The sequence below is a fragment of the Trichechus manatus genome, unplaced genomic scaffold, assembly GCF_000243295.1.
Source record: "Trichechus manatus latirostris isolate Lorelei unplaced genomic scaffold, TriManLat1.0 scaffold00155, whole genome shotgun sequence".
Classification (NCBI taxonomy): Eukaryota; Metazoa; Chordata; class Mammalia; order Sirenia; family Trichechidae; genus Trichechus; species Trichechus manatus.
This window is the reverse complement of record NW_004444091.1, coordinates 2,736,849-2,761,375: the sequence shown is the minus strand read 5'-3', so window position 1 is coordinate 2,761,375 and position 24,527 is coordinate 2,736,849. Positions and strand designations below refer to the sequence as shown.

At 56.0% G+C, this 24,527-nt stretch overlaps 2 protein-coding genes across 3 annotated transcripts; both read left to right on the top strand.

Moving 5' to 3' along the window:
* The first annotated feature begins 1,794 nt into the window (after nucleotides 1–1,794).
* GCK (glucokinase) lies at nucleotides 1,795–15,636 on the top strand. 2 transcript variants are annotated; one of them, XM_004386092.2, is made up of 10 exons: nucleotides 1,795–1,842; nucleotides 6,649–6,811; nucleotides 8,212–8,366; nucleotides 9,435–9,554; nucleotides 10,123–10,218; nucleotides 10,396–10,495; nucleotides 12,923–13,106; nucleotides 13,938–14,093; nucleotides 14,664–14,897; nucleotides 15,324–15,636. In XM_004386092.2, the coding sequence occupies exons 1-10, from the start codon at nucleotides 1,795–1,797 to the stop codon at nucleotides 15,466–15,468; spliced, it is 1,401 nt and encodes a 466-aa protein (XP_004386149.1). In that variant the 3' UTR covers nucleotides 15,469–15,636. The 2 variants fall into 2 exon arrangements, with proteins under 2 accessions (XP_004386149.1, XP_023596244.1); XM_023740476.1 differs by lacking the exon at nucleotides 1,795–1,842 and having other exon boundaries at nucleotides 6,535–6,811.
* A 5,179-nt stretch (nucleotides 15,637–20,815) lies between these two features.
* MYL7 (myosin light chain 7) lies at nucleotides 20,816–22,863 on the top strand. The gene is made up of 6 exons (XM_004386091.1): nucleotides 20,816–20,923; nucleotides 21,120–21,195; nucleotides 21,458–21,562; nucleotides 21,885–21,963; nucleotides 22,136–22,184; nucleotides 22,704–22,863. The coding sequence occupies exons 1-6, from the start codon at nucleotides 20,888–20,890 to the stop codon at nucleotides 22,803–22,805; spliced, it is 447 nt and encodes a 148-aa protein (XP_004386148.1). The 5' UTR covers nucleotides 20,816–20,887; the 3' UTR covers nucleotides 22,806–22,863.
* Nucleotides 22,864–24,527: the final 1,664 nt, after the last annotated feature.

The following is a 24,527-nucleotide window of genomic DNA, read 5'->3' as shown; positions in this document are numbered from 1 at the left end:
AGAGAACAAAGTGGTGGTAGACTTTCTGGGGACAGTGAACTGGAGAATTTTGGTCCTCCTTACACATGCCGTGTACTTGAACCAGGAGCTGTTGGACATGTGCCAGGACCAGGGGAAGGGCAAAGCCCTCAGGTACTGCTTCCTGGCCTGACTGTCCCAGAAAAGGCCCCCACTCCAAACCCTGGTATGAGCCTGCCATTGTGCAAACAGTGGCGTGGAGTCAGGGGCTGGGCAGTGGGCAGGTCAGTGACCTGTCACAGCCAGTCTGGTGGAGCTGTCTTTGTTCCATTTTGGGAAACGGATCGATTGTGTCAAGGGCTTCCTCAGCGGCCAAACCTGCTGGCCATTGGTGGGAGAGCCTGGCATGTGGTGAAGCTGCCACCTGTACCCTGGCCCGCCGGGGAGCTTCAGCTAATTTTAGCAGAGCTTGGCATGTGCCCACATGTCCTGGGCATGTCTAGGGTCACTATTGGGCAAGTCCCAGGGAAGAGGTGCCCCGAGGCAGGGGTTATCTTCAGCCCTTACCTCGTCCCTTCAATCGAGCCAAAGGGATAAAGGACACAAGTTACCTGAGTAACAAAAAAGGGGGGTTTGTTACAAAAATACTTGTTTTAGTCTTCAACTGCAAATGACTGCCTTGAGCCCCCACCCGCCAAAAAAAGAACAAGATCAATCCAGGAGGTGATTCTTGGGTTTGTAGTCTCTCTAAGGATGCCTGAAATCAGGGCACTAACCACTGCCCCGCCCGGTCCACTCCCTCCTCGAGGCCCCGCCCCTATCCCGCCTGGGCTTCACTTCCATTGGTCCAGATGAGGTCATGTGCCCACCCCTGAGCCAATCGTGCATTAGGGTGGGCTCTGCGGCCTGATTGGCAGAAGAGACGCGTTCCTGGGGCTTTTCTAAGACCTGAAGGCGGTGGGAGGTTCCTTAGGGCTGGGATGAGGCTGTGAGAGCAGCGACGTGAGCAAGTCAGGAAGGGCGAGACCGTGAGTCCTGCTCGTATGCTGGGCTGCAGAGGTGAAGGCCTTCCTAGAAGGGCCAGCCCCCTGGTGCAGTCGAATCCTCGCATCTGTGCCCCCAAATACCTCTTGAGCCTTTCGCCCTGCTGCACTTCCCCATCCCCGCGCCCGCCCCAGCTTTGCCCTGGATCAAGGCCTTGTTATTTCCTGCTTAGAATTCAGCAACAGACTGCCCCTTCTCATCCAGGCTCCCCTAGAGTATATAAAATACAAGCTCCCCCAGGTTAAAATCCTCCTGTGATCAAGTCCAAACGCTTCAGCTTGGCGCTGGCAAGGCCATTCCAGCCATCCATCCTGGCTCAGTTCTCACCGCTACTCCCCCCACCCCCAATCACTGTGGACCCGGCATTTTGAACCCGTGCTTTCCTGAGCCTGGTGACTTTTGATCCTTGGAAGGCAAAAAGGCTCTTGGGAAAGCATTGATTAAGAACCAGCCAAATAGTGGAGGGCGGCAGGTGTCCATTGGGAATTCTGGGCAGCAAATCGGGCTCCCAGTGTGCAGAGGGCACAGTCAGCTGCCCACTAGCCCTGCCCCCTGACCAGATGTGGGCCTGCTCTGCCCTCCCTGGCCGCCCCTTGACCCCAGGGTAGGGGGCAGAGTATTTCAGCAGACTGCCCTGGCTCACTCTCAGTGCAGAAGCCCTGGGCAGCCTGCCACAGGTAGCTCTCAGCCAGACAGCCCTCACCTGTACAGGTGAGGAGGCCCAGCGGAGCCCTGTGCATAGCAGAAGTGTCTCCACTGTTCAAAAAACCTACCTCCTGGCCCCTCAGAGAGATGGCAGTGGATGCCATGATGAGCTGGGCCCAGACAGCGTTGAATCTGGTAAGGGTCACCCAAGGGCACCACCCTCTCCTTCCAAGGGATGTTGGCCCTGGGGGAGCAGCCCAGGCCACAGGAGTGGCAGGGTTCCTAGCGTGCAGACAGTGCCTTTGGTTTTACAGATTACAGCATGGGGTGGGGGCGGGCAGGGTAGACTGGTGGCTGGACCCCTTGAAAGAGGCAAGCAAGCCTCTGGGGCTCCCCTCTCCCCTCTACTCCTTCCTCACTGCTATCCCCTGACAAAAGCCACCCATGGAGAGTGTCGTCTTGGGAGCCCCCCCAGAAGTGGCTTGTCAGCTTGTGGGCTGACAGTCTCCCCCCAGGATGCTTACCTGGTACGGCCAGCTGTCTTGCAGAAGACCTGGTTTCCTCAGCGGTCTCCAGCTGTTTCAGGCCTTCCACAACCTCACTCTTACCTGACCCTTGACCCTCGTGGTAGTTCCATGGCTACTCACTACTGTGTACACAGCCCTGAGGCCCGGGGAATGAGGGGGCCAGGCTTGCTCTGCCCTCCAGGGATGTGGGGTGGGCTCTGGAGCCTACGCCCCGATCCCCTGGCTTTGGCCACGTCCCGGGGGGGCCACAGCCGCCCCTCCCAGCGCCTCTGCAGCCTGTCCTTTGGGGGGCAGCAGGGCTTCAGTGCTCACTGCTCCTGTTTATTGAGGACTTACTAAGACCCAGCTTCAAGAGCTTTGAACACGTTGTTCCTGCCATTCTACAGGTGAGGAAAAGAAGGCACATTCAGCTAGCAGGGGGCAGAGCTGGGGTCAAATCCAGACAGAGAGGCTCCAGAGTGCACTGGTAACCAGAACCCTGTGCTGCCTCAGGGTACGGCTTTGGCACCCACAAAGGCACTGCTGAAGGCTCAAAGCCATTCTCTGGGTCCCACAAACAGATGGGGAGAGGAGGAAACCCCTGCTGTGGGCCGTGGCCTCTTCCATCACACAGCAATATCCCCTGCTGTGCTCCCACCTTGGTGCTGCCTGCCTGGGCAGAATCGCCTGGCTTGAGGTTGGTGGTGGCCATCCCAGGTCCTGTTTCTGTTATTTCTTGACCTCCCCACCCTCAACCCCCTCTCCCATTTCCTGGTTCCCGAATTCTGTGGGTCCTTGAAGAGTGTGCCTCAAAAAAGTGAGATGGCATGATGGCTACCTAGGCAGAGGCTGCTCTTGGGTAGAGTTTGCCTCTAACTCTGAAGCCACTTCCTTTCCCTGTATCTCTATTAAAAAAAAGTGGGGGGTGGGGGTGGGGGGGAAGTTGTTTGTAGCTGCAGACTGTGTCTGCTTCCATTGCAGCATCCCCCAGGGAAGTGTCTGTGTTGGCCCCTCCACACGTACCCCAGACGTCAGCAAAGGCTTGACCCTGCTATCTGAGGCCCCAGGTGCCCGAGCTTGGGCCCAGAGTGACCAGCTGGGTGAGAGGCACAGGAGGAGGGGAGACTGTCCCCCATCAGCTTTCCCCTACCCCCTGGGCAGGTGCTGATGGGATCAGCAGCCTTGGGCACGCACTCTCACTGGGGTAATGAGGTGGGGCGCAGGTGCGGTGACTTCCCTCCCCCTGTCCTACCCTGGGAGGGCACAGCAGGCAGGATGGCTGGAGTTTCAAACTGGCTCTTTAGATTCTGCACCCTCTGAACTGTCTTCACCTTTCATCATGAAAACCTCTGGAAGCCAGACTAGTTCACAGCCATCCAGTCCCCTTCCAGCAAGGCCAAAGCAGAGGCTGCAGGAGCCAGGGTGAGCTGGGGGTGTTATGGGGGTGTGGGAGACCCCCCACTCCGGAAGACCTGATCGGAGGCCAGCTCCACCCTCCCCACCCGGGCGACCCTGGAGGCCGCGTCAGGCGTGGCCCGTGGAGCACTCCAGCTGCAGAACTTTCCAGCACCCCTCCCCAACCTGTGCCCACAATCAATCCTGGGATTGATTGGGAGCCCTGGGGATGGGCACAGTGGGGCCCACAGACCCTGTGGTGTGGACAATGAGGGGCCTGCCGAGCCCAAATTGGGTGGGTGCATTGTACTCGGAGCAGTCTCACTCAGGAGGGCCCCCCCACTTCAAAGTTCTCCATCACTGGGCTGTCCAGCATCCCAGCACCCAGAGCAGTGGTGGCATGCCCCCACCCCCTGCCCACGAGGGCAGCTTCTCCACAGTCCCAGTGAAAGTGCACACCTACCTTCACACATCTTTTGATTTGCCAGGAAATGTCAGAAGTCCAAGTTTTAAGTAAAAATGCCTCTAAGTGTTGGCAGCAGATTTAAGCCTTTGAAATTATTGTGTAAGACAGATCTGCCCCGCACGCCTGACACCACTTTACTTGGGGAGAGGAGTCGTCTCCCCACGAGACTCCTGTCTCACTTGGTCACTGCTGCAGAGTGTGTTGCCTGAGGGGCCCAGCATGGGCAGCAGCAGCCCTGGCTGGCAGGTCTTTGCCATCACAGCTCTCAGCCCACACCCCACGTGCTTCTACCGAAGGACTTGTCGCCTCCCTGTAGAAGAGATTCTTAGAAGTCACTGGATCAAGATTGAATTTTGAAAGACATTCCAAGTCGCCCTCTGAATGGAATCACTGGATCAAGATTGAATTTTGAAAGATACTCTGAGTCGCCCTCTAAATGGACAGCGTCAGTCTGACATGGAGTGACCCAGGATTCCACAGAGGGACCTTCTGGCCTGGAGACCAACAGTCGGACGGTGCACGGGCCTGGCTGCACCCTGCACAGCCCTGCCAGCCCCACCACGCTTGCGATAAAGAAACAACAGCTACCTTCTGTCCCTCCACGGAGCTGACCCCTGAGCCCCCGTGGCCAGGTGCGGCCACCCTGTCAGGGAGGGTCACTCTGCACGCCTCACAGGCCCGATGCCAGCTTCCTCTCTGTGACCTCGGACTGCAGGGTCGGCTCCTCCTACATGGCCTTAGGGATGTGCCTCTATGATGGGGTGGCAGGGGTGAATCCAACAGAGGGCTTGACCATTGCCAGATGCCCTGAACAGCCCCTCCTCAGGGAAGTGTCAGGCAGCATCTGAGCATGGGCTGGGGGCCGTGCACTGCATGTGTGGCTCCTGTTAGCCTCGTCCTCGATAGAAAGTGGGTGCTCTTGTGGAGAGAGGACGGGAAGTGGCCCACATAAAGCGCCGGCTCCCGCCTGCCGTGGAAGAGTTCAGCAAATGTGGAGGTGTATTATTAGGCCCCAGCTCTTGAGTACCTGTGTTTGACAGCCTGTGAAAAAAGGCAGAGAATGGCACAGGCTGGGCTGTGGGTTTACTTGAAGAGTAAACTTGGATGTTTCCTGAGCACTGAGGACATCACCAGGGGTGAGCCCACGGGGACAGCCCCAGGGTGGGCTGCACCTTGACCCCTATGCCCAGAGCTGCAGATGGTGCTGGCTTAGCAAACACTGACCTGTGGATCTGTGTGTATCCTAGGCTTTGTCAGTTCCTCTTTCTGATCTCCCCTGGTTGGGGGGCCTAGTTAACAGAAAGTTCTTCACTAAGGATCTGGATCCATTAGGAACACTGTGGGCTGCAGGGAAGAGAGCCTGAAAGGCCATGGCCTCAGCAGTTGGATGCTCCCAGGACCCGCACTTGGGGTGGGGGTTCCAGGGGTGGGGGCCTCGGGGGTGGGTACATCACCATGCCACCTCTCCTCTCCGCCATCCTCAGCAGGTGGCAACAGCTTTTCCCCTCAGGCTTGTCTCCTCATGGTTGCAAAATAGCTGCCCCCAGGACTGAGGTTAGAGTGTACTTCCCAAAAGTTCTTCCCCCACCCCCCACTAAAATCTGCTTCCCTTCCCTGCCATCGGCTGGCCTGCGAAAGCTGGGTCACAGGCCCAACTCTAAACCAATCACAGCAGAAGGGAATGGGAGTGCTGTGCTTGGCCTGGGTCGGGGGTGGGTCATCCCCTGGGACCCAGGGGCCGCAGACTTTAACCAGCCAGCTCGAAAAGCTAAGACAAAGGGGCAAAGGACTGTGCTGCCTCCTGGCTGGAATTCAGGGCGCCTCCAAGCCCCCGGACCTTATGTGTAAAATAGCTCCACGGAACAAGAGTGTGCGTGTTTGTGAAGAATAGAGCCTCTGTTTTTATCAGAGTATCTTTCCTTCTCCTTTTTAATTCAAAACGAAAATACCTTTGTGAGTTTTTTCTTATCACTGCCCAGAAAGAGCCAGCATACCGACTTGGCCTTTTCCCCATGAACACACAGCCACATACAGCCTCGGAGCAGGGGCTGGCTCCCTGGAACTCACGGCCAGTCCCCACATCCCCTTTGGTAAGGCCAGCGGGCACACCACAGAAAGTCCGCACCCACAGCTCCAGTGCCTACTGCATCTGGGCTACGGGTGTCAGTGGCTCCACAGAGTCCTCCCTGTCAAAGGCCTTGGGGCGCCTGTGATGAGGAGAGCCGTGCTGGGGTGGGCAGACGCCTCTGTGTGCACACTGCACACTGGCCCCTGATCTCCCAGAGGTGCACATCGGGGTTTGCAGACAACAATGCACTGCCTGTCTCCCCAGGGTGGCACCCTAGCTCTGCCTCCTCTAGGCCCAGGAGCCAAGGGAGCAGAGGGAGATGCTGAGAGAAATTATGCCCCAGGAACATTCTAGGCCGTGCCCTCTGCCACTCACCCTCCAACATACCCCGGGTTAAAATTACTTAGGGGCTGGTCTCCCAATGCCACCGCTTTAATTTTTCAATTCGTTTTAACTATGGTAAATAGTTTGAAAGTATGTGTCCATTTTGAAGGGCCTCCCCCGAGGCCCGCCCGGCCCAGCAGCCCCTCCTTAGCTGGCTGCTCCCGAGCCCCTCCCTTTGGCAGGCAGAAAAGATCCTGGCTGAGTTCCAGCTGCAGGAGGAGGACCTGAAGAAGGTGATGAGGCAGATGCAGAAGGAGATGGACCGTGGCCTGAGACTGGAGACCCACGAGGAGGCCAGCGTGAAGATGCTGCCCACCTATGTGCGCTCCACCCCGGAGGGCTCAGGTACCTCCATCAGAATGGGGTGGAGGAACAGGAGTGTGGAGACAGGAACAGGGCTGGGGAGTAGGAACAGAAGCAGAGGGACAGGGAGCAGGGCTGGAGAGCAGGGACGGGGGCACAGGGACGGGGAGGAAGGAAGGCACACAGGAATAGGGGCACAAAGGCAGGGTATAGGGGCAGGGTGCAGGGAGAGGGGTGCAGGAATGAGGACACAGGGATGGCATGCAGGACAGTGGTGGATGGACAGAGTGCAGGGACAGGGCAGAGAAATGGGGAGCAGGGAGATGGGTACAGGGATGGGACACAGGGACGATGTGCAGGGACAGGCACCAGGACAGGGGTGGAGGGATGAGGCACAGGGACAAGACAGACGGGGATGAGTGATGAGGTACAAGGACAGGTGTGGAGATGGTGCAGGGTAGGTATGGGGCACAGGGACAGTGTGCAGGGACAGGGTAACAGGGAGGGGGTGGAGGGACAAGGTGAAGGGACAGTGGCAGAGGGATAAGGTGCAGGGACAAGGGTGGAGGGATGGGGTACAGAGAGTGGGATGCAGGGATTGGGGTAGAGGGGCATTGTGCAGGGATAGCATCCAGGGACAGGAGTAAAGGGATAGGGGTGGAGGGATGTTACCTAGGCATGGCACAAAGGGACAGAGGTGGAGGGACAAGGGTTGAGGGAAGGGGGTAGAGGGATTGGGTGCGGGGATGGGGTGGAGGGACAGGTTGAGGGAATGGGGTGGAGGAACAAGGATGGAGGGATGAGGCACAGGGACAAGACAGATGGGGATGAGGTGCAAAGACAGGGCTGTGGAGATGGCGCAGGGTACGGGGCACAGGGACAGCTCCTCAACCTGGCAGCAGCTGTCCCAGCCAGACTCCAGCAGGCAGAAGGGCCCTTCCATAGCGGCTCTGACTTGTGTCCCAGTAGACATCTGTCACGGGCTCTCCATGGGCAAGTGGTAAATTCTGCAACATGCTGGGTCCCAGACGCGTGCAGGTCCTCACCCTTGGCCCTCTGGGCTGGTCCCCTGTCCTTTAGGCTTATTGTGAGCAGTCATGCCTCAGTAAAACTGACTTTTGTCATCTCAGTTATGAGAGGCTGGCTGTCCCTGGTCACTTAGGATGGAGCCAGCTCAGCCTCTGAGGCTGACCTCACCCTTCCTGAGCCCAGTCCTGAGTCTAGTTCACCTCACTAGGTCTCTGGCTGGCTCTGGGCCCCAGATAACTTTAGTCCAAGGCAGAGGTTTTCACAGTTTTCTCAGGGGTCCCCCAGATTTCTGATCTCACCAGGCTTCACCCAGCTCCCTTGGGCCCTTCCGGTGCCTCCTGTCCCCCTGGCCTTGGGGTTTGGTTGCCCAGGCACCCCCTCAGCAGACTGACGAGCTTCTTCCTGGGCTGCAGAAGTCGGGGACTTCCTCTCCCTGGACCTGGGCGGCACCAACTTCAGGGTGATGCTGGTGAAGGTGGGCGAAGGTGAGACGGGACAGTGGAACATCAAAACCAAGCACCAGATGTACTCCATCCCCAAGGACGCCATGACAGGCACCGCGGAGATGGTGAGCAGGCTGGGCAGCTGGGGGCTCAAGCCTTTCTGGGGCCATGGGCTGGGGGACAGGAGGAGATCCTCCCCAGCCTCAGAGGGGCCCGAAAAGGCAGATGAGAGGGCTTAGACGTACTGCCACCACTCATGGCTGACTTGTTCCTGGGTCCATGGTCACCCCGTGGCTGGCGTTGGGAAAGGTACCAGGTTGAGGAGGGGGTTAGTGGCAGGAGGAACCCTGCAGGGTCAAACCCCTGTCCGACTTCGCAGAAGAACAAGTCAGTGTGTAATGATTAGAGACATGATAGGGCACCTAAGCAGAGACACGGGTGCTTAATCCAAGTCTGCCCGAGCAGCCAGGCCTGCTGGCGATGGGGGAGCCAGGAGAGGGGCAGAAGTAGAGGGAGCCCTGGGGGAGGCCGGCACGGCAGGGTGAGAAGTCAGACACAACACAGAGCCCCATGCTCCTGAGGGCAGAGTTTCAAGGCAGGCGAAGGGTCCATGGCAGCCCAGTGCTCTTCGCACCACCTGTCTGCTCTGTCCAGGAGCCATGAGAGAATCAAGGTGGGAGTGATGGTGCTGGCGCATCCCTGGGCTCCAGCACCCAGCACGCGATTGATCCATAAGCAGAACATTCAGTGGATGCCCAGCTCTGTGGACAGGCCCACAGGGAGGGGCAGGAGAGGCTGGTCCTCCACAGGGCCAGGGTGAGGCAGCTGGGACACCTGGAGGTATCAAAGGAGACCGGGTGCTGGGGATAGAAATTATAGTTACAGCCCAGCCTGAGGCTGGACCTCACTGGGTCTAGTGGAAAGGGGTGAGCTGACAGCATAGGACCCTGGCATCATGGGAGAGGCTCAGGGCCTGAATCTCTACAAGCTGTGGCTGATCAGGAGAGAGGAACTGAGGACAGGCCTGGCATTCAGGGGCAGACACGGAAGCCAATGCCTTCCTGAGACCTGATGGCTTAGCACTGACTGTGTTCCTCAGGCAACAGGCCCCAGTGGGGTCGCCGCCTGCTGGCACACCCTCTGTAGTAAGAACAGGCCTTTCCTGGAAGTCCATCTGGGTATGCATCTTGCAGCTCTTTGACTATATCTCCGAGTGCATATCTGACTTCTTGGACAAGCATCAGATGAAGCACAAGAAGCTGCCTTTGGGCTTTACCTTCTCCTTTCCTGTGAGGCATGAAGACATCGACAAGGTGGGCCATGTTCAAGGTGGACCAGAAAAGAGGTCCAGCCTGCTGGGACCCTGAGGATGGGTGGATGGATGGATCCCGAGAAAGGCACATGATATAAATAACTTGCCTCTGGGTAAATGGCAGTGCCAGAACTCAAAGTCAGAAAGTCTGCCTCCGGCATCCACACATCTCATCACTGTGCTCCACCAAACCCCAAACAACAAACCCACTGCCATGGAGTCACTTCCAACCCTGGACCTTATCTTTACTCTGGAATATTGTCTCTAAGCTTTACTGTCCAAGAATGCCTCCTTATGTAAACATTTTTAAATTGGCTGCAACCTAGCCATGCAGAAATATAAGATATTCATGGAGAATTATCTCCCAGCACTTCTCAAAGTTATGTGACTGCTCTGAGCCTCAGTTTCCCCAACTGTAAAATAGGGCTGCATGTCCTTGTGGTCAGAGTTAGCTCCCTGCCCCTTCCCCCCCCGCCCCCACCCCGAGCCGGAGCTGGATGAAAGGCCCTGCTCCCTGCCCCCGCAGCGTTAGTCAGCAGCAATCACTGAGGGCCTTCTTCTCTCCCCAGGGCATCCTTCTCAACTGGACCAAGGGCTTCAAGGCCTCGGGAGCAGAAGGGAACAACATTGTGGGGCTTCTGAGAGACGCCATCAAACGGAGAGGGGTGAGATGGCATCTTTGCCTGCCCCTGGGCTGTCCCGGGACTCCCATCCCCAGGCACTGCGACCTCTCCCCCGCCCCCCTCAGCGTTAGGTCAGAATGCCAAGGAGGGCCGGGTGGATGACACAGGGGAGGCCAGAGACCACCCCCCCATCACTGCTGACTCCATGCTCCTTGGCAGGACTTTGAGATGGACGTGGTTGCAATGGTGAACGACACTGTGGCCACCATGATCTCCTGTTACTATGAAGACCACCAGTGTGAGGTTGGCATGATTGTGGGTAAGAATCCTCACTCCCCTCTTCCAAGAGCCACAGTCACATCTCACATCACATCACAGAAGACTGGGCTGTATCTGTGCATGTACGTGTGTATCTACAGCAGGCAGCACAGAGCAGGGCTCCCAGGGCCAGAGGCCTGACCTTCCCCTGCCGAAGGCCCTACAGCCTAAAGACTCAACCACTGATGATCTGTAGAGCAGGGTCCTATGTGCTGGGCATAAACCTCAAAGGGGCTGGGTCACAGGAGGGCTTGAGGTGCAGCTCAGGGGTTGTGTGAGTTCAGGAGTTATTTACTGGTATGGAAGTATTTCCATCATAGGACAATTATTGCACCAGACTGACATGCCAGCTGCCTGTCCACTGGGACATCAGGATTCGTAAAACAATCCTGGTATCTAGTAAATCAACCAAACCACACAGATTTGTCCAAGTGGAAGAGGATAATCAAGAGTAGTGACATCCTCCCTGGACCATGCAGCCCAGCTTCCTTGCCCTGCTGGAGTGGAGGCAGGGGCCAGCCTTTCCGGGAAGTTCCTGCTCACTGAGGATCGGCGTCTAGTCCTGTGGGAGATTAGTATCTGCTGCACACAGGCTGCCTGTGTTTTCCGGACGCTGGGTCCTGGTTACCTACAGTCAGTGTTGAAGTTATTTGCCTTTATGGTCCCTTTAGAGCCAACTCTGAAATGTTATGTATTTGTGTTCTTAGGAACCTGTCTCTAATTGTATCCCCCCACACACACACACAAAAATCATTTCATATATATACGTATATATATATATATATACACACACACACATATATATTTATATATATATATACAAAAAACAAAAACAAAAAAAAAACCTATTGCCATCGAGTCATTTCCAACTCATGGCGACCCTATAGGACAGAGTAGTACTGCCCCATAGGGTTTCCAAGGCTGTAATATTTACAGAAGCAGACTGTCACATCTTTCTCCCAAGGAGGGGCTGGTGGGTTTGAACCACCGACCTTTCAGTTAGCAGCCAAGCGCGTAACCACTGTGCCACCAGGGCTCCATATATGTATATAATATATATGTGTGTGTGTATATATATACGTGTGTGTGTATGTATATACACACATATATATACACGCACACATATACACAGTGAAAACTGTGAGAGCCGGAACTCAATAGGACTGCTTTATTTTTCTGGATCTTGCAAGTTTTCAGTCTTAACCACTTTTCTATCGCTCGGTCGTTTTAGTGGAAAATATTTGCGTTTTCCTTCTTTGACAGGTTTCTGCCTTACACAGGTTCTGGATTTCACAGGTTTTATTATGTATATTTCATTTAAAGTCCAGCCTGATGTCACTTGTCTCTCCCTCTCGTTTCTTACATCTTTTCTTTTCCTCCTACCTTTGAGAGGGAAAGTTGTCTTTATGACCAACACCTGAACAGCCGTTCCAGGAGTCCCTGGCTGTGCCCCCTCCCCTGCCCTACCTACCAGGGCTGCCTGGGACACCCAGTCAGGATGTAGTTCCCCAAGACCTATGATGTATGCTCTCGCCAGGCCGGGCTGTCTTTGCTCTGCCCAGGCAAGAGCAGAGATGGCAAAGGGGTGGCCTATGGCTCACATCTGCCTCACAGACGAGCACACTCCACCTCTGGCTGCAGCCCTTCTGACCTGTGACTTGCTCACGCCCAGGCTCCTGGAGGCACTTCAGTTGCTGACCCTGACGCCTTCCTGGGCGTGCAGCCTACGTAGCCCCACAGGGCCCCAAGGCGCTTAGAAGGGCCTTGTGCTTGGCTTCATGTTCTGCTGCCACCGTTTTGAAATTCTTCATTTCTGAACAAGGGCCCCATGTTTTCATTTTGTCCTGGGCCTGTGCTGCCTGCAGTAGCCATTCAGTGTTCCCTGAGGACCCACACTGTGTCTTACTTACTTGTGGGTGCCTGGGGCAGATGCGTGTGTGGGCAGTGTTAGAAACAAAGGTGGTGCACAAAGGAGAGAAAACGATACTATCTCTGCAGTGATTCTAATTGGCAAAGCACTTTGACACCCGCTGTTTCCCTCAGTTCTCCCAATGCCCCAGGTAATAGGTGGGGAAGAGGAAGCACCCCAGAGAGGTGGGATCTACCCAAGGTAACACGGTGGACCCAGGTCTTCTAGCACCTGGGGGAGCCATCTTTCCATTGCTCCAGGCAACCCAGGGAGACCCTTCACAGAGGCATGAGAGGTACAGAGTGGTGGGGCTCAGAGGAGGCTGGGAGGACACCAAGCCAAAGGGGACTCCCACAGGCCAGGACCAGGGCCTTCTGGCGGGGTACACCCTGGAGACATGGGCTTCCAGGGAAGTGCAGTCCTCAACCATCAGGCGCGCTGCTCCAGCCCTACTCCCGGAAACCCAGAACGTGGTGGTCGCACAGCGGGGAGGGGCCTGACACAAGCCACCTGCCGCAGGGACAGGCTGCAACGCCTGCTACATGGAGGAGATGCAGAACGTGGAGCTGGTGGAGGGGAACGAGGGCCGCATGTGCGTCAACACCGAGTGGGGTGGATTCGGCGACTCAGGCGAGCTGGACGAGTTCCTGCTAGAGTATGACCGCATAGTGGATGAGACCTCCGTGAACCCCGGTCAGCAGCTGTAAGGACGAACCCCGCCCGCCCCCTCCACCTCAGTGCCTTGATGTGCTCTGGGCCTCTGGGTCGCTTGCAGTGGCAGGTGGGAGCCCTTCCCTCTGCCAGATAATGGGTTTGTTTTTAAACAGCTTGGGAAAAAGCAAATTGACAAACCTTGTGTGAGCTGGCTCAACGTTCATTCTGCTCACCCTCGGGCCACCAAATGTGGGAACCTCCAACTTCCAAAAGATTCCCACGACCACTGGCATAGTAAAGCCTTTGAGAAGCCTGCGGCAAAGTGGAATTGTGTTTAACCCAGAGTTCCCCGAAGAAAATATCTATCCACAGTCACAGAATGAATATTAATATTTTGTGGAACGATATTGACCCTTGACTTGCTCACGTGGCCGCCCAGAACACAGCTTGGGACCTAACCCTCTCAGAGCTTGTTATTAAAATAGCTATAATTTATTAACTACCTACTACCTGCCAGGTTATATACGGTCGCTGAGTCGAATGGACTTGAAGGCAATGAGTTGGGTTAAGTGCCAGGCACGTGCTAATAACTTTATTAGCTTCACTTCTGATGCTCATAAACTTCTATTAGGTCAGTAGTACTAAATGTATTTCAAGATAAAAAAAAAACTTGAGGCCCATAGACCTTAAGCTAGACCGTGCCCAGATGCGTGCATACCAAAAACTTATGTTTTAGGAGCCCTCAGTGTTGGGTCTCTACCTGCACGTGGGGACCTGCCCACCCCCTTCAGCTAGTCTTGTTCCCACCCGTCTCCCTGGAACCACCCCGCAGGCGTCGGTCGCCGGCTCGTTCTAGGTGACCGTGCTCTCCTCTCCCCAGATACGAGAAGCTCATCGGCGGCAAGTACATGGGTGAGCTGGTGCGGCTTGTGCTGCTGAAGCTCGCCGACGAGAACCTGCTCTTTCACGGCAAGGCTTCGGAGCAGCTGCGCACGCGCGGGGCCTTCGAGACGCGCTTCGTCTCGCAGGTGGAGAGGTGCGTGGAGCTGGGGCCCGGGCGGGGCGAGGCTGGGTTTCTAGTACTTGGGCGGGGCCCAGGGCGGGACCTGGGGCGGGACCCTGGAGGGTGGGGCTCGGGGCGGGGCCCTGGTACCGGGCGGGCGTGGGCTAGGTCCGGGGGGCGGGGCCCAGGTAGGGGGCGGCGACCGTGCGTCCTTTTCGGTAGCTCACCAGTCCATTTATCTTCACAATAGCACCTAGGCGCGGCATTGTTGTCGCCCTGCATTAGAGAGGGGACTCCGTGGCTTAGAGAGACTAGTAATGACCCAGGTTATTGGCTGGTCCATGGCAAGCTTAGGCTTCACGCCCCTCCGGAGCCCACGCCCCGGGTCGGTTTGCTCAGAGATGACGTAGGCAGGAGTCGCCCCCATTTCTCAAACGAGGGGCCCCAGGCTAGTCAGCGCAGAGCGAACCCTGTCGCGACTCCGCCGGCTTGGTCGCGGACCCTCCGCCTCAGCCACCGCTCGCCGGGGGAGAGGCGCGGGTCGAGCGGAACCGCGGGGCCGACCTTCTTGTGACCGACCCATCTTCCCCGTTGTCTTCGCAGCGACTCGGGCGACCGCAAGCAGATCTACAACATCCTGAGCACACTGGGGCTGCGAGCCTCGGCCACCGACTGCGACATCGTGCGCCGCGCCTGCGAGAGCGTGTCCACGCGCGCAGCGCAGATGTGCTCAGCCGGGCTGGCGGGAGTCATCAACCGCATGCGCGAGAGCCGCAGCGAGGAGGTGATGCGCATCACCGTGGGCGTGGATGGCTCCGTGTACAAGCTGCACCCCAGGTGAGCCCCGCCGTGGGTGGGAAGGCTAAGGCGCGCCCGGGCCCTCTGCTATATGCGCCTCCGGGAAGCAGCCCGCCCACCTCCCTCGGTCGCTCCTGGCCCTCTGCCTCGTGCGTTTGTGTCCTGACGGGAGAGCTCCCTGCTTCTGTTTCCCACCTGCAAAATGGAAGCTGAAAGGGGCGCTCTCCGAGGCTCTTGCGGCTCACAGTTACAGGAACCCTTGATCTTCCATCCGCCTTCCTCTTCTCCTCTTCCTCCCTGGCCCAGATGTGGGGAAGACTCCCCTGACCAAGGCCTGCCTCGGTTCCCTTGCTTTACTGCGTTCTCAGTTCCCTTGCGACTGCGTTCTGCGAGGTGGGAAGGGGTGAGGTGGGGCTGCGAGGGGAGGGAGGAGACAGTGGCCAGGACTGGTTCCTTCTTCCTCAGCTTCAAGGAACGCTTCCACGCCGGCGTGCGGAGACTCACACCCAGCTGTGAGATCACCTTCATCGAGTCGCAGGAGGGCAGCGGCCGGGGGGCGGCGCTAATCTCCGCTGTGGCCTGTAAGAAGGCCTGCATGCTGGGCCAGTGAAAAGCAGCCTGGGCCAGGGCAGGACGCCTCTCCTTGCAAGGACCCTGGAAGCCCCCGATCCCCACTGCCACTCCGAGGAAGATGGGGAAGGCCTCACTGGGGGCCAGACAGGCCTCCTTTCTGAGTCAGTCGGACTGACAGCCCTTGGGGAGAGGGGGGACTGAGATGAGCAGGAATGGAGACTCCCCCCCCCTCAGAGCACCTCTCCTTGCTTGAGTCCCACAACCCAGACCAGAGTTGCTCACTCAAGACTGTTGCATCTTCTCTCTCTCAGAACTGTCGGCCTGGCTCAGCCAACCCTGGGCCACTGCGCAGGGAAGATGCTAGTGCTCTGGACACTGCTGGGGCCTTGCTTCCCTGGGAACACAGCCCATGTTGGGAGACAGCTCCATCAGCTTGGCCAGACTATAGCCGGGGGCTGCTGATCACCCAGGCCTGGTGGTTCTGTACTGCCACCATCACCATCTTGCCTGTGGCTCAAGAGGCCCAGGAGAGCAATGGGAAAGGGGCCCAGCTCCACTGTGGAGGCTTTTGGGCTGTAGGACCCCCCAAGAGGCTTAGACATATTGGCATCGACCCTCCCACATCCCCATCCCTGAGTGGTTTGGCCTGATTTGTGGTCCTGGAATGGACCCTCAAAGAAGGTCCCCAAAGCCCCTGCCCAAGGGATGGTGCCAGCCCTCTGGGTGAGGCACCCACACGGGGAGGAGCCCCATACCACCTGCTCCCACCAATAGGCCTGGGAGTAGCTTGGTGATGGCATCCTCAGCTCCCACAGCCTTGGTCCAATCAGCCAAGAGACAGACACCCAGGCTGTCTCTTCTCACCAGACCTCCCATGTATCACACCACCCTCTGTGTGATTTTGTGGTTTTTTTAATTAAAAATTTAAAAGTTTCACACATGGCTTTGTCAACCATTCTTTGGCCCTTGTGTGTAAGGAACAGTACATAAAAAGACGTCTGCATTTGCACACAACCACTTCTGTAGGCCTAGATGTTTCCTGGAATTCACCGTCCCTTCCACCAGCTGTAACCTGGGGAGTGCAATAAGTGACGGAGCAGACAGTAGGAACAGGAATGGAGGTGGCACGGGGAGGGGCGGTGGTCAGAGACACCCGACAGCCCCTGCCTTTGCTGGTCCTGCCTGCCTGCCATGGGATGAGGCCTGTGAGTCCATTGACGTCTCAGTGCTCAGCACTGAAGTCCTGAGTGTCCTAGGACTTCATGGGGCTGGGCGTTCCTCTGGACTGGGGACAGGCCTGCCCTAGGAGCTGTCGCTGCTGCTGCCTAGCCTCACAGGGCCAGTTATAGCCCCTTGGGGCCATTTGGGTGCTCACAGGGATTGGGGGGCCAGGGATGCAAGGTTTCAGATGATTTCTAAGGTCTGTCCTGATGTTTAGTTGTTGTTAGTTGCCATCAAGTCAATTCTGACTTATGGCAACCCCATGTGTGTGGAGAATTCCATAGGGTTTTCAAGGCTGTGACCTTTTAGAAGTGGATCACTAAGCCTTTCTTCCCAGGCATCTCTAGGTGGGTTTGAACCGTCAACCTTTCAGTTAGTGGTTAAGAGCCTGACCGTTTGTGCCACCCAGGGACTATATTATTTAGAGTTACGAAGCCAAATTAATTAGTTAACCTAATGCCATTTTCCATATAAACATAATTACATGTTGTGGGGTAAAGAATAGGAGCCCTGGTAGCGTAGTGGTTAAGTGCTCAGCTGCTAACCGAAAGGTCAGCGGTGTAAACCCACCAGCCGCTCCACAGGAGAAAGATGTGGCAGTCGGCTTCCGTAAAGATTATAGCCTAGGAAACCCTATGGGGCAATTCTACTCTGCCCTATGGGATCTCTGAGTCAGAATCAACTCCACAGCAACAGTGGGGGTAAAGAATTACTTTGCATAATTTGGTCTTCCTTGGAATTTCTGAGTAACTGAGGTGCCTTTGTTATCTATGGAGCCCTAGTGGCACAGTGGTTAAGAGCTTGGCTGCTAACCAAACGGTCAGCAGTTTGAATCCACCTTGGAAGCCCTATGGGGCAGTTTAGTCTGTCCTATAGGGCCGCTATGAGTCGGAATCGACTCAATGGCAATGGGTTTTGTTTTTTGTTTTTTTCCAATAATATATCTGTAATCGTAAGTATGGTGCTTTCCGTGAGTTCTGTGAGTTATTTCAGCAAATTATCAAACCCCAGCGAGTAGTGGGAAGCAGGGCAAAAGTTAGGGAGGTCTGGGAAGCCCAGAGCATGGAGCTGGCATTCTGAAAGGGTGGTGGGAAAACCCCGAGCTTGTAGCCAGCAGGTCAAAAGTCAGGGGAGCCCTGGAGACACCCAGGCTTGCTGCCAGCGTCTAGCTGACTTGGCAGTCTGAAGGACTGTGTCCTTTAAAGTTTGAGGTCTGACCTAGCTCTGGGTGGTCAGGGTCTGAGGAAGAAGTGCTGCGTGTGCAGCTGGTGTCATAACAAAGAAGTAGAAGGTGGAAATTTTAATTTATGCTGATTTTTTTCCTTGTACATGTAAACACATATTTTTGTATGATTTTAATAGACACTTATTTTTCAATGAAAGCAACTAACCCAGTTCTCTTAGTCATCTAGTGCTGCTATAACAGAAGTACCACAAGTGGGTGACTTTAACAAAGAGATCTATTTCTTCACAGTAAAGTAGGCTAAAAGTCCAAATTTAGGGCGTCAGCTCCACGGGAAGGCTTTCTCTCTGTCCGCCTTCTCAACAATCTTCCCGTGGACTAGGAGCTTCTCCACATAGGGATCCCAGGCCCAAAGGATGCCCTCTGCTCCTGGCACTGCTTTCTTTGTGGTATGAGGTCCCCAACTCTCTGCTTGCTTCTCTTTCCTTTTATCTCTTATAAGATAAAAGGTGGTGCAGACCACACCCCAGGGAAGCTCCCTTTACATTGGATCAGGAATGTGACCTTAGTAAGGGTGTTACAATCCCACCCTAATCTTCTTTAACATAAAATTACAATCACAAAATGGAGGGCAACCACACAATACTGGTAATCATGGCCCAGCCAAATTGATACACACATTTGTGGGGAGACATAATTCAATCCATGACACCAGTCACTTGAGGAATGACTGTACTTTGTTTCATTCAGGAATCAACTAAAAGTCAGAACTTTGGAAAGCTGAAAAAGCCACCCCACTGTGACACACACACTCGTCTGGCACTTCTTATATGGAATTGCTCCTGATCTTAGTGCTCTTAAATCCAAATTGCCCACGATACATTGGTGCAAGCATCTCATTGCTTCATTATGTCTTCTAATGTATGCAAGTTTGATCATTTACATATGATCAACATAAATTCCTTTCTGTCCATTTCTCCTTTATATTACAGTTTAGGGCATGGCAATTTGCTTTTGTCTTTAATTCTCTGTGTAGTGTATTTTAGGTTTGTAAAAAGAACCAGTGGCTGTCGAGTCAGTTCCAACTCATGGTGACCCCACATGTGGTAGGAGTAGAACTGTGCTCCATAAGGTTTTCAGTGGCGGATTGTTTGGAAGTAGATCGCCAGACCTTTTTTCTGAGAAGCTTCTGGGTGGACTCGAACCTCCAACCTTTTGCTTAGCAGCCAAGTGTATTAACTGTTTGCACCTCCAAAGAATGTCCAGGATAGTAAAGCAGTTATTAAATATTTGTTATACAAACGGGGATGTTGGATCTGCTGGGATGAGAACCCCTCTCTCTACCAACCAGTCTCTCCCTGCATTCCTCCTCACCCCGCACCCCGAAGGCCAGACCGAGGGAAGTTCTCTGACAAACACAGCCCATGCTCCAGGGGAGGGGGCAAGGGTGGGCAGCCTTGCAGCTTAGCCCACATGGTAGGCCTCCGGAGGTTCCCTGTATCCCCAGCACCTCCTCTGTACCCTCAGCCAGGGAGGAGCTGGTAGACAACTGCTCTTTGGCCCAAAAGACAGCAAGGGGCTGGGCTGACCCACCGCCACTGAAGCTCGGGCAGGCACAGCCACAAGAGGGGCTGTGGCAAAGGCCTCGCTCGCCCTGAGTTCATGACTCTCACAGGGGTCCACGAGGATGGCTGGGGCCCACACAGTCTGCTCTGTGGCCACCACAGCCGTCCCATTAGCATCATGCAATACACTGTCATATGCAAGTGTACCCGTCAGCAGGTGCTGGGCCCTCCGGGAACACAGATGTCAACACATCTGGGCACACTGGAGGAGCAGAGCTGGGAGACAAGGGGCTACAGACATCACAGCCACAGTCACCAGGCCACAGAAACCATGCCACGTGAGGGGGGGCAGACCTCCGCCGAGCCTCCTGAGGGAGGTGGAGTTTGAGAGGGAGTTTCAGGGATGAGGAGATCTCAAAAAGCAGAGATGGTACTGTCCACAGGGAGGCGCTGCAGGCAGGGCGACAGATGCAGCAAAGGCCTGGAGGTGGGAAAATAGCCACACCTGACAGTTCGCCTTCACCCCAGAATTGCCCCAAAGCCAAGCAAAGAGTCCTACTTGGGGTCACTGTCTGCCCAGAGGGGAGTGTACGCTGAAACCTCACGGGATCCATCCTCAGAACCACTCGCTGTGTTCCTGAGCCAGGCGGGGGCCAGGCTAGCCTTCCAACCTCAGCTGTCCTCTTGGGCTGGGCAGGTTCCAAGCTGGACCTGCAGGAGGGATGGTCCCAGCCCTCTGTGAAGGACAAAACACTGAGGCCAAATTTAGGGGGTCTGGGGCCCCCAGATGGGGGATCTTTTATGCAGCTTCTAGAACAGGCAGACTTTGAGCCTCCTGTGCTATCAGTTGGACATCACATCAGCCTGATCTGACCTGGGGTGGATGACATGCCACGTCAAGTAAGCGTGTGAAGGAATCCCGATGGAGGCCTGGAGATCACAGGAATGTGGTTGGAATCTGCAGGGATTTTCATCTGCCCCGGCCCAGGCAGAGACTGCCAAGTTTGGGCCTGTCCTTGGCTCCCTCTCCTTATTTGGCCCACCAGGTGATAAGGCTGACACATAAAGCAGGCTGTGAGCCCCGTGCAGCCACCAAACCGCAGCAGGAACGTAGATACCAGCCCAAGAGGATGGTAAGTGCCAGGTGGGGCGACGAGGCCGGCAAACTCCCAAGTGCTGTTGCACCACTGCCTCTGGGTCAGGAGAACACAACCAGCTCCCCAGAGGCAGGCTGCCAAGGAGATAGGTAGGCTGGGAGCCCCAGCTATTGAAGGTGCTCTCCACTAGCCCTGGGCCTGCATGGGGCCCCAGAGGCGATCCCAGGGATGAGGAAGAGGAATGCCCCAGGGGGTGTGCTGGGGTGGACTGCAGGGAGAGGGAGAGGACCACTCCCACCCCCAGTGTTGCAGGCCAGCAGGAAGGCGGGCACCCGGAGCAAGGCTGCAGCCACCAAGCAAGCCCAGCGAGGCTCTTCCAACGTGTTTTCCATGTTCGAACAAGCCCAGATCCAGGAGTTCAAGGAAGTGAGTGCCCCAGCCCCAAAGCAGCCCTGCCCCACAAATATCCCCTTCTCTGTAGGTCAGTAGCCCTGGTGCTGCCAGAGCCTCCCCAGGCCTCCCCTGGCACCTGCTCCTTACACCACCCAGGACTCTCCTACCTCCTGCCTTCCAAGGGGGTGGGGAACTGGTTCCCACCCAGAGACTGCCCCCCACCTCACAGGCCTTCAGCTGCATCGACCAGAACCGTGATGGCATCATCTGCAAGTCCGACCTGAGAGAGACCTACTCCCAGCTTGGTTCGTGAGCTCTTCTCCCACCCTGCCCCAGCTAGACACCACCCCACAGGCCCCTGCTAGACACCAGCCCACCCCTCCTGAGGGCGTCCCTCTGCCCTCTCTACCCACTGCTCCCAACCTCCTCACACCTCCTTGCCTCCCCTCTTTCCACACTTTTCTTCCACTTCACCTCCTCCCCTGTCCTCCCCCGTCCCAAGCTGGGGCTGGGAAGGAGAGGAGGACAGCCCAGAGTCCCTGTATCCACTCTTGTCACTGCCCGCAGGGAAGGTGAGTGTCCCGGATGAGGAGCTGGACGCCATGCTGCAGGAGGGGAAGGGCCCCATCAACTTCACCGTCTTCCTCACACTCTTCGGGGAGAAGCTCAATGGTGAGCTGGGAGGTCAGGGCCCATCAGCCTGAAAGAGCCTGGCCCTCCTCCTGCCTCTGCCCTACAGTGGCCACACAGGCCCAGAGAATGCGACCCCACTGCACGTACCTGCCCAATGTCCCAACTCCAGAGTGAGCAAATGGGTCTTCAGGTCCACTTCCAAAACCTAATTCCCCACCTCCTCCCTGCCTCAGCCCCTCTGGGCCCCAAGGGACACTCTGTATCAGTGGGACACGGAGCGCTTATGTGTACCTTGGGACTCTTCCTGGGTGGGGCCAGTTGGCTGAGTGTTGGGTGCTTGCCCGGCTTTCTCCACCCCCAGGGACAGATCCTGAGGAGGCCATCCTGAGCGCCTTCCGCATGTTTGACCCCAGCGGCCAGGGGGTGGTGAACAAGGATGAGTAAGTGTGAACGGCCGGGTACTGGGTACTCTGCTGGGACTCCACCCCAGCCTGTTGTGAGGGTGGCCCGCCTTAATTTGGGGGGCCTTCTTGTCTCCTTTGTGAGTGGCAGTGGGAGCCCCTGCCCAGTCCCCATGCAGCTGGCTCCTCTGTGGCCCTCCCCATTCCTCAGGTTCAAGCAGCTCCTCCTGACCCAGGCAGACAAGTTCTCTCCGGCTGAGGTAAGGCATCTTGGCTCTTTCAACCCCCATTTCCTGATCTCTACTCTGGGCCCCAGCCGGGCAGGGCCTGGGAGTGCCTCAGTGAGCAGGACAGGCCCAGCCCCTGCCCTCAAGGGGCTCTGAGCCAGTGAGAAAGAGCCGGACCCAGTGTGATAAGCAGTCTGAGGGTGAAGTTAGAAGAGGAAGGGAGTGTGCTAGGCAGAGAGGGCTGTGCATGCAGGTATGCAGAGGCCCAGGTGCTCAAGCAGGTGAGCAAGAGCATGCTGGAGCAGCTGGAAGGGTGCCCTGTACCTGTGGGGCAACAGGGTAAAGACAGAGAATCAAGGGGAGGCACCACCCAGTCTGTCCAGAGCCCCATATCAAACAGCAGAAAGGCTACAAGCTAACCCACCACTGGGGGTGAGGAGGGGAAGGGTCCCAGGTCTCCCTTCAGGTCTTTCCAGGACCCCTTCTGCCCCCAGCCCCTCCATGCCTCTCTGCTGGGCTGTGCCGGGGGCCCCTCACCAGTGCCTCCTCCAGGTTGAGCAGATGTTCGCCCTGACGCCCATGGACCTGGCAGGGAACATTGACTACAAATCCCTGTGCTACATCATCACCCACGGAGATGAGAAAGAGGAGTGACGGGAAGAGGTGCCGCCACGGCTGACTCAGGCCTGTGTGACCCACAATAAACTCTGTTCTGAATTAGACCTGCAGTGGTGGCTTGTCTGTGACAGATGTGTGGGGCCAGCCAAGAGGACTGTTTTAGTTATCTGCTGCTGTAATAGAACTACCACAAGTGGATAGGTTTAACAAAGAGAAGTTTATTCTCTCACAGCCCTGGAGGCTGAATTCAGGGCACCAGCTCCCAGCGAAGGCTTTCTCTGTCTGTCGGTTCTGGGGGAAGGTCCTTGTCATCAATCTTCCCCTGGTCTCGAAGCTTCTCAGCACTGGGACCTGGAGTCCAAAGGATGCATTCTGCTCCTGGCATGAAGTCCCCCTCCTCTCCGCTCGATTCTCTCTTTTATATCTCAAAAGAGATTGATTCAAGATACAACCTAATCCTATAGATTGAGTCCTGCCTCATTAGCATAACTGCCTCTAATCCTGCCTCATTAACATCATACCCGTTGCCGTTGAGTCAAATCCGACTCATAGCAACTCTATAGGACAGAGTAGAACTGCCCCATAGGGTTTCCAAGAAGCAGCTGGCAGATTCAATCTGCTGACCTTTCGGTTAGCAGATGTAGCTCTTAACCACTGCCCCACCAAAGTTCCATTAACATAGTGGTTAGGATTTACAACACATAGGATAATCCCATCAGATCCCAAAATGGTAGACAACCACACAATACTGGGAATCATGGCCTAGCCAAGTTGACACACATTTTGGGGGAACACAATTCAATCCATAACAGGGACCAAGGGGCCTGAGGGGACCTGGGCCCAGTGCAGTGACCGCAGGGATGACAACCACCCCCACGATGAGTGTGTGCTGTGAGCCAAGGTCCTATAGTGCCTCTCCATTCTCTCTCATAACTGCAAGGAGTGGGCTCTTAGTATGCTCAGTTTGCGGGTGAGTACACTGAGGTGCAGAGAGGGTGGATACCTCACCCAGGTTGCACCTCTAGGGAGAAAAACAGGTGGGTTCACACTCATTCTCCATCAAGCCCAGGGATGAGCCACTAAGTGGTGCTTTGCCAGTTCCTTGAGGTTGTGCAGAGAAGAGGCTGATGACCAGGCACTCACAAACGCTGTTCAACAGCCCAGCTGGTGGACAGGGCCGGGGACTCTGCCCACCCAGGACCCCTGACCACGGGCCTCCTCTGCCCTCTGCCCTCTCCCTGTCTCAGCACACCAGGCTCAGGTGGGCCTCCCTGCACACCTGCATGGGGTTCGTTGGGTCCTGTGTGAAAGGCACAGAGGAACTCATTTGAAAACAGCCAACTTCACATCGGAAATATGCACATGAAGAAACGACGGGAAATAGAGGCCAGAGGAGAAGCCAGAATACACACAGATTTTCAAAGCAGTTCTCAAGAACCAGCACTGTGCCTCGGTGCCAGTCAGGCACTGGGAGGGTCAGATGCTGTCGAGAATTGTTAGCGTCCCAGGGTCTCCACATTCCCCAGCTCATCTGCAGAAGCCAGGGGCTGGAGGAGCGGGTGCAGCAGGAGGGATGGGACGCACATCCCACATCCTGGGAACTGCAGGGTCAGCAGGGGAGCCTCCAAAGCACCCATAAAAGAGACACCTCAATCCTTGGCCAGACCCAGAGGATACAAAGCCAGCCTCCAACAGAAACAGCCAAGTAAGGGCTTTCCACCCCACCTTTCCTCTCCTCCTTGCCAGCCCACTGCAGCG

Excerpts from the sequence above, each read along its gene's own strand:
- GCK (XM_004386092.2), top strand. The coding sequence starts at position 1,795 with ATGGCAGTGGATGCCATGATGAGCTGGGCCCAGACAGCGTTGAATCTG. Across the intron at positions 10,496-12,922 it reads TGAGGTTGGCATGATTGTGG|GGACAGGCTGCAACGCCTGC; the intron begins GTAAGAATCCTC and ends CACCTGCCGCAG. Across the intron at positions 14,094-14,663 it reads TTCGTCTCGCAGGTGGAGAG|CGACTCGGGCGACCGCAAGC; the intron begins GTGCGTGGAGCT and ends TTGTCTTCGCAG.
- MYL7 (XM_004386091.1), top strand. The coding sequence starts at position 20,888 with ATGTTCGAACAAGCCCAGATCCAGGAGTTCAAGGAA. Across the intron at positions 21,964-22,135 it reads GGGGTGGTGAACAAGGATGA|GTTCAAGCAGCTCCTCCTGA; the intron begins GTAAGTGTGAAC and ends CCCATTCCTCAG. Across the intron at positions 22,185-22,703 it reads ACAAGTTCTCTCCGGCTGAG|GTTGAGCAGATGTTCGCCCT; the intron begins GTAAGGCATCTT and ends TGCCTCCTCCAG.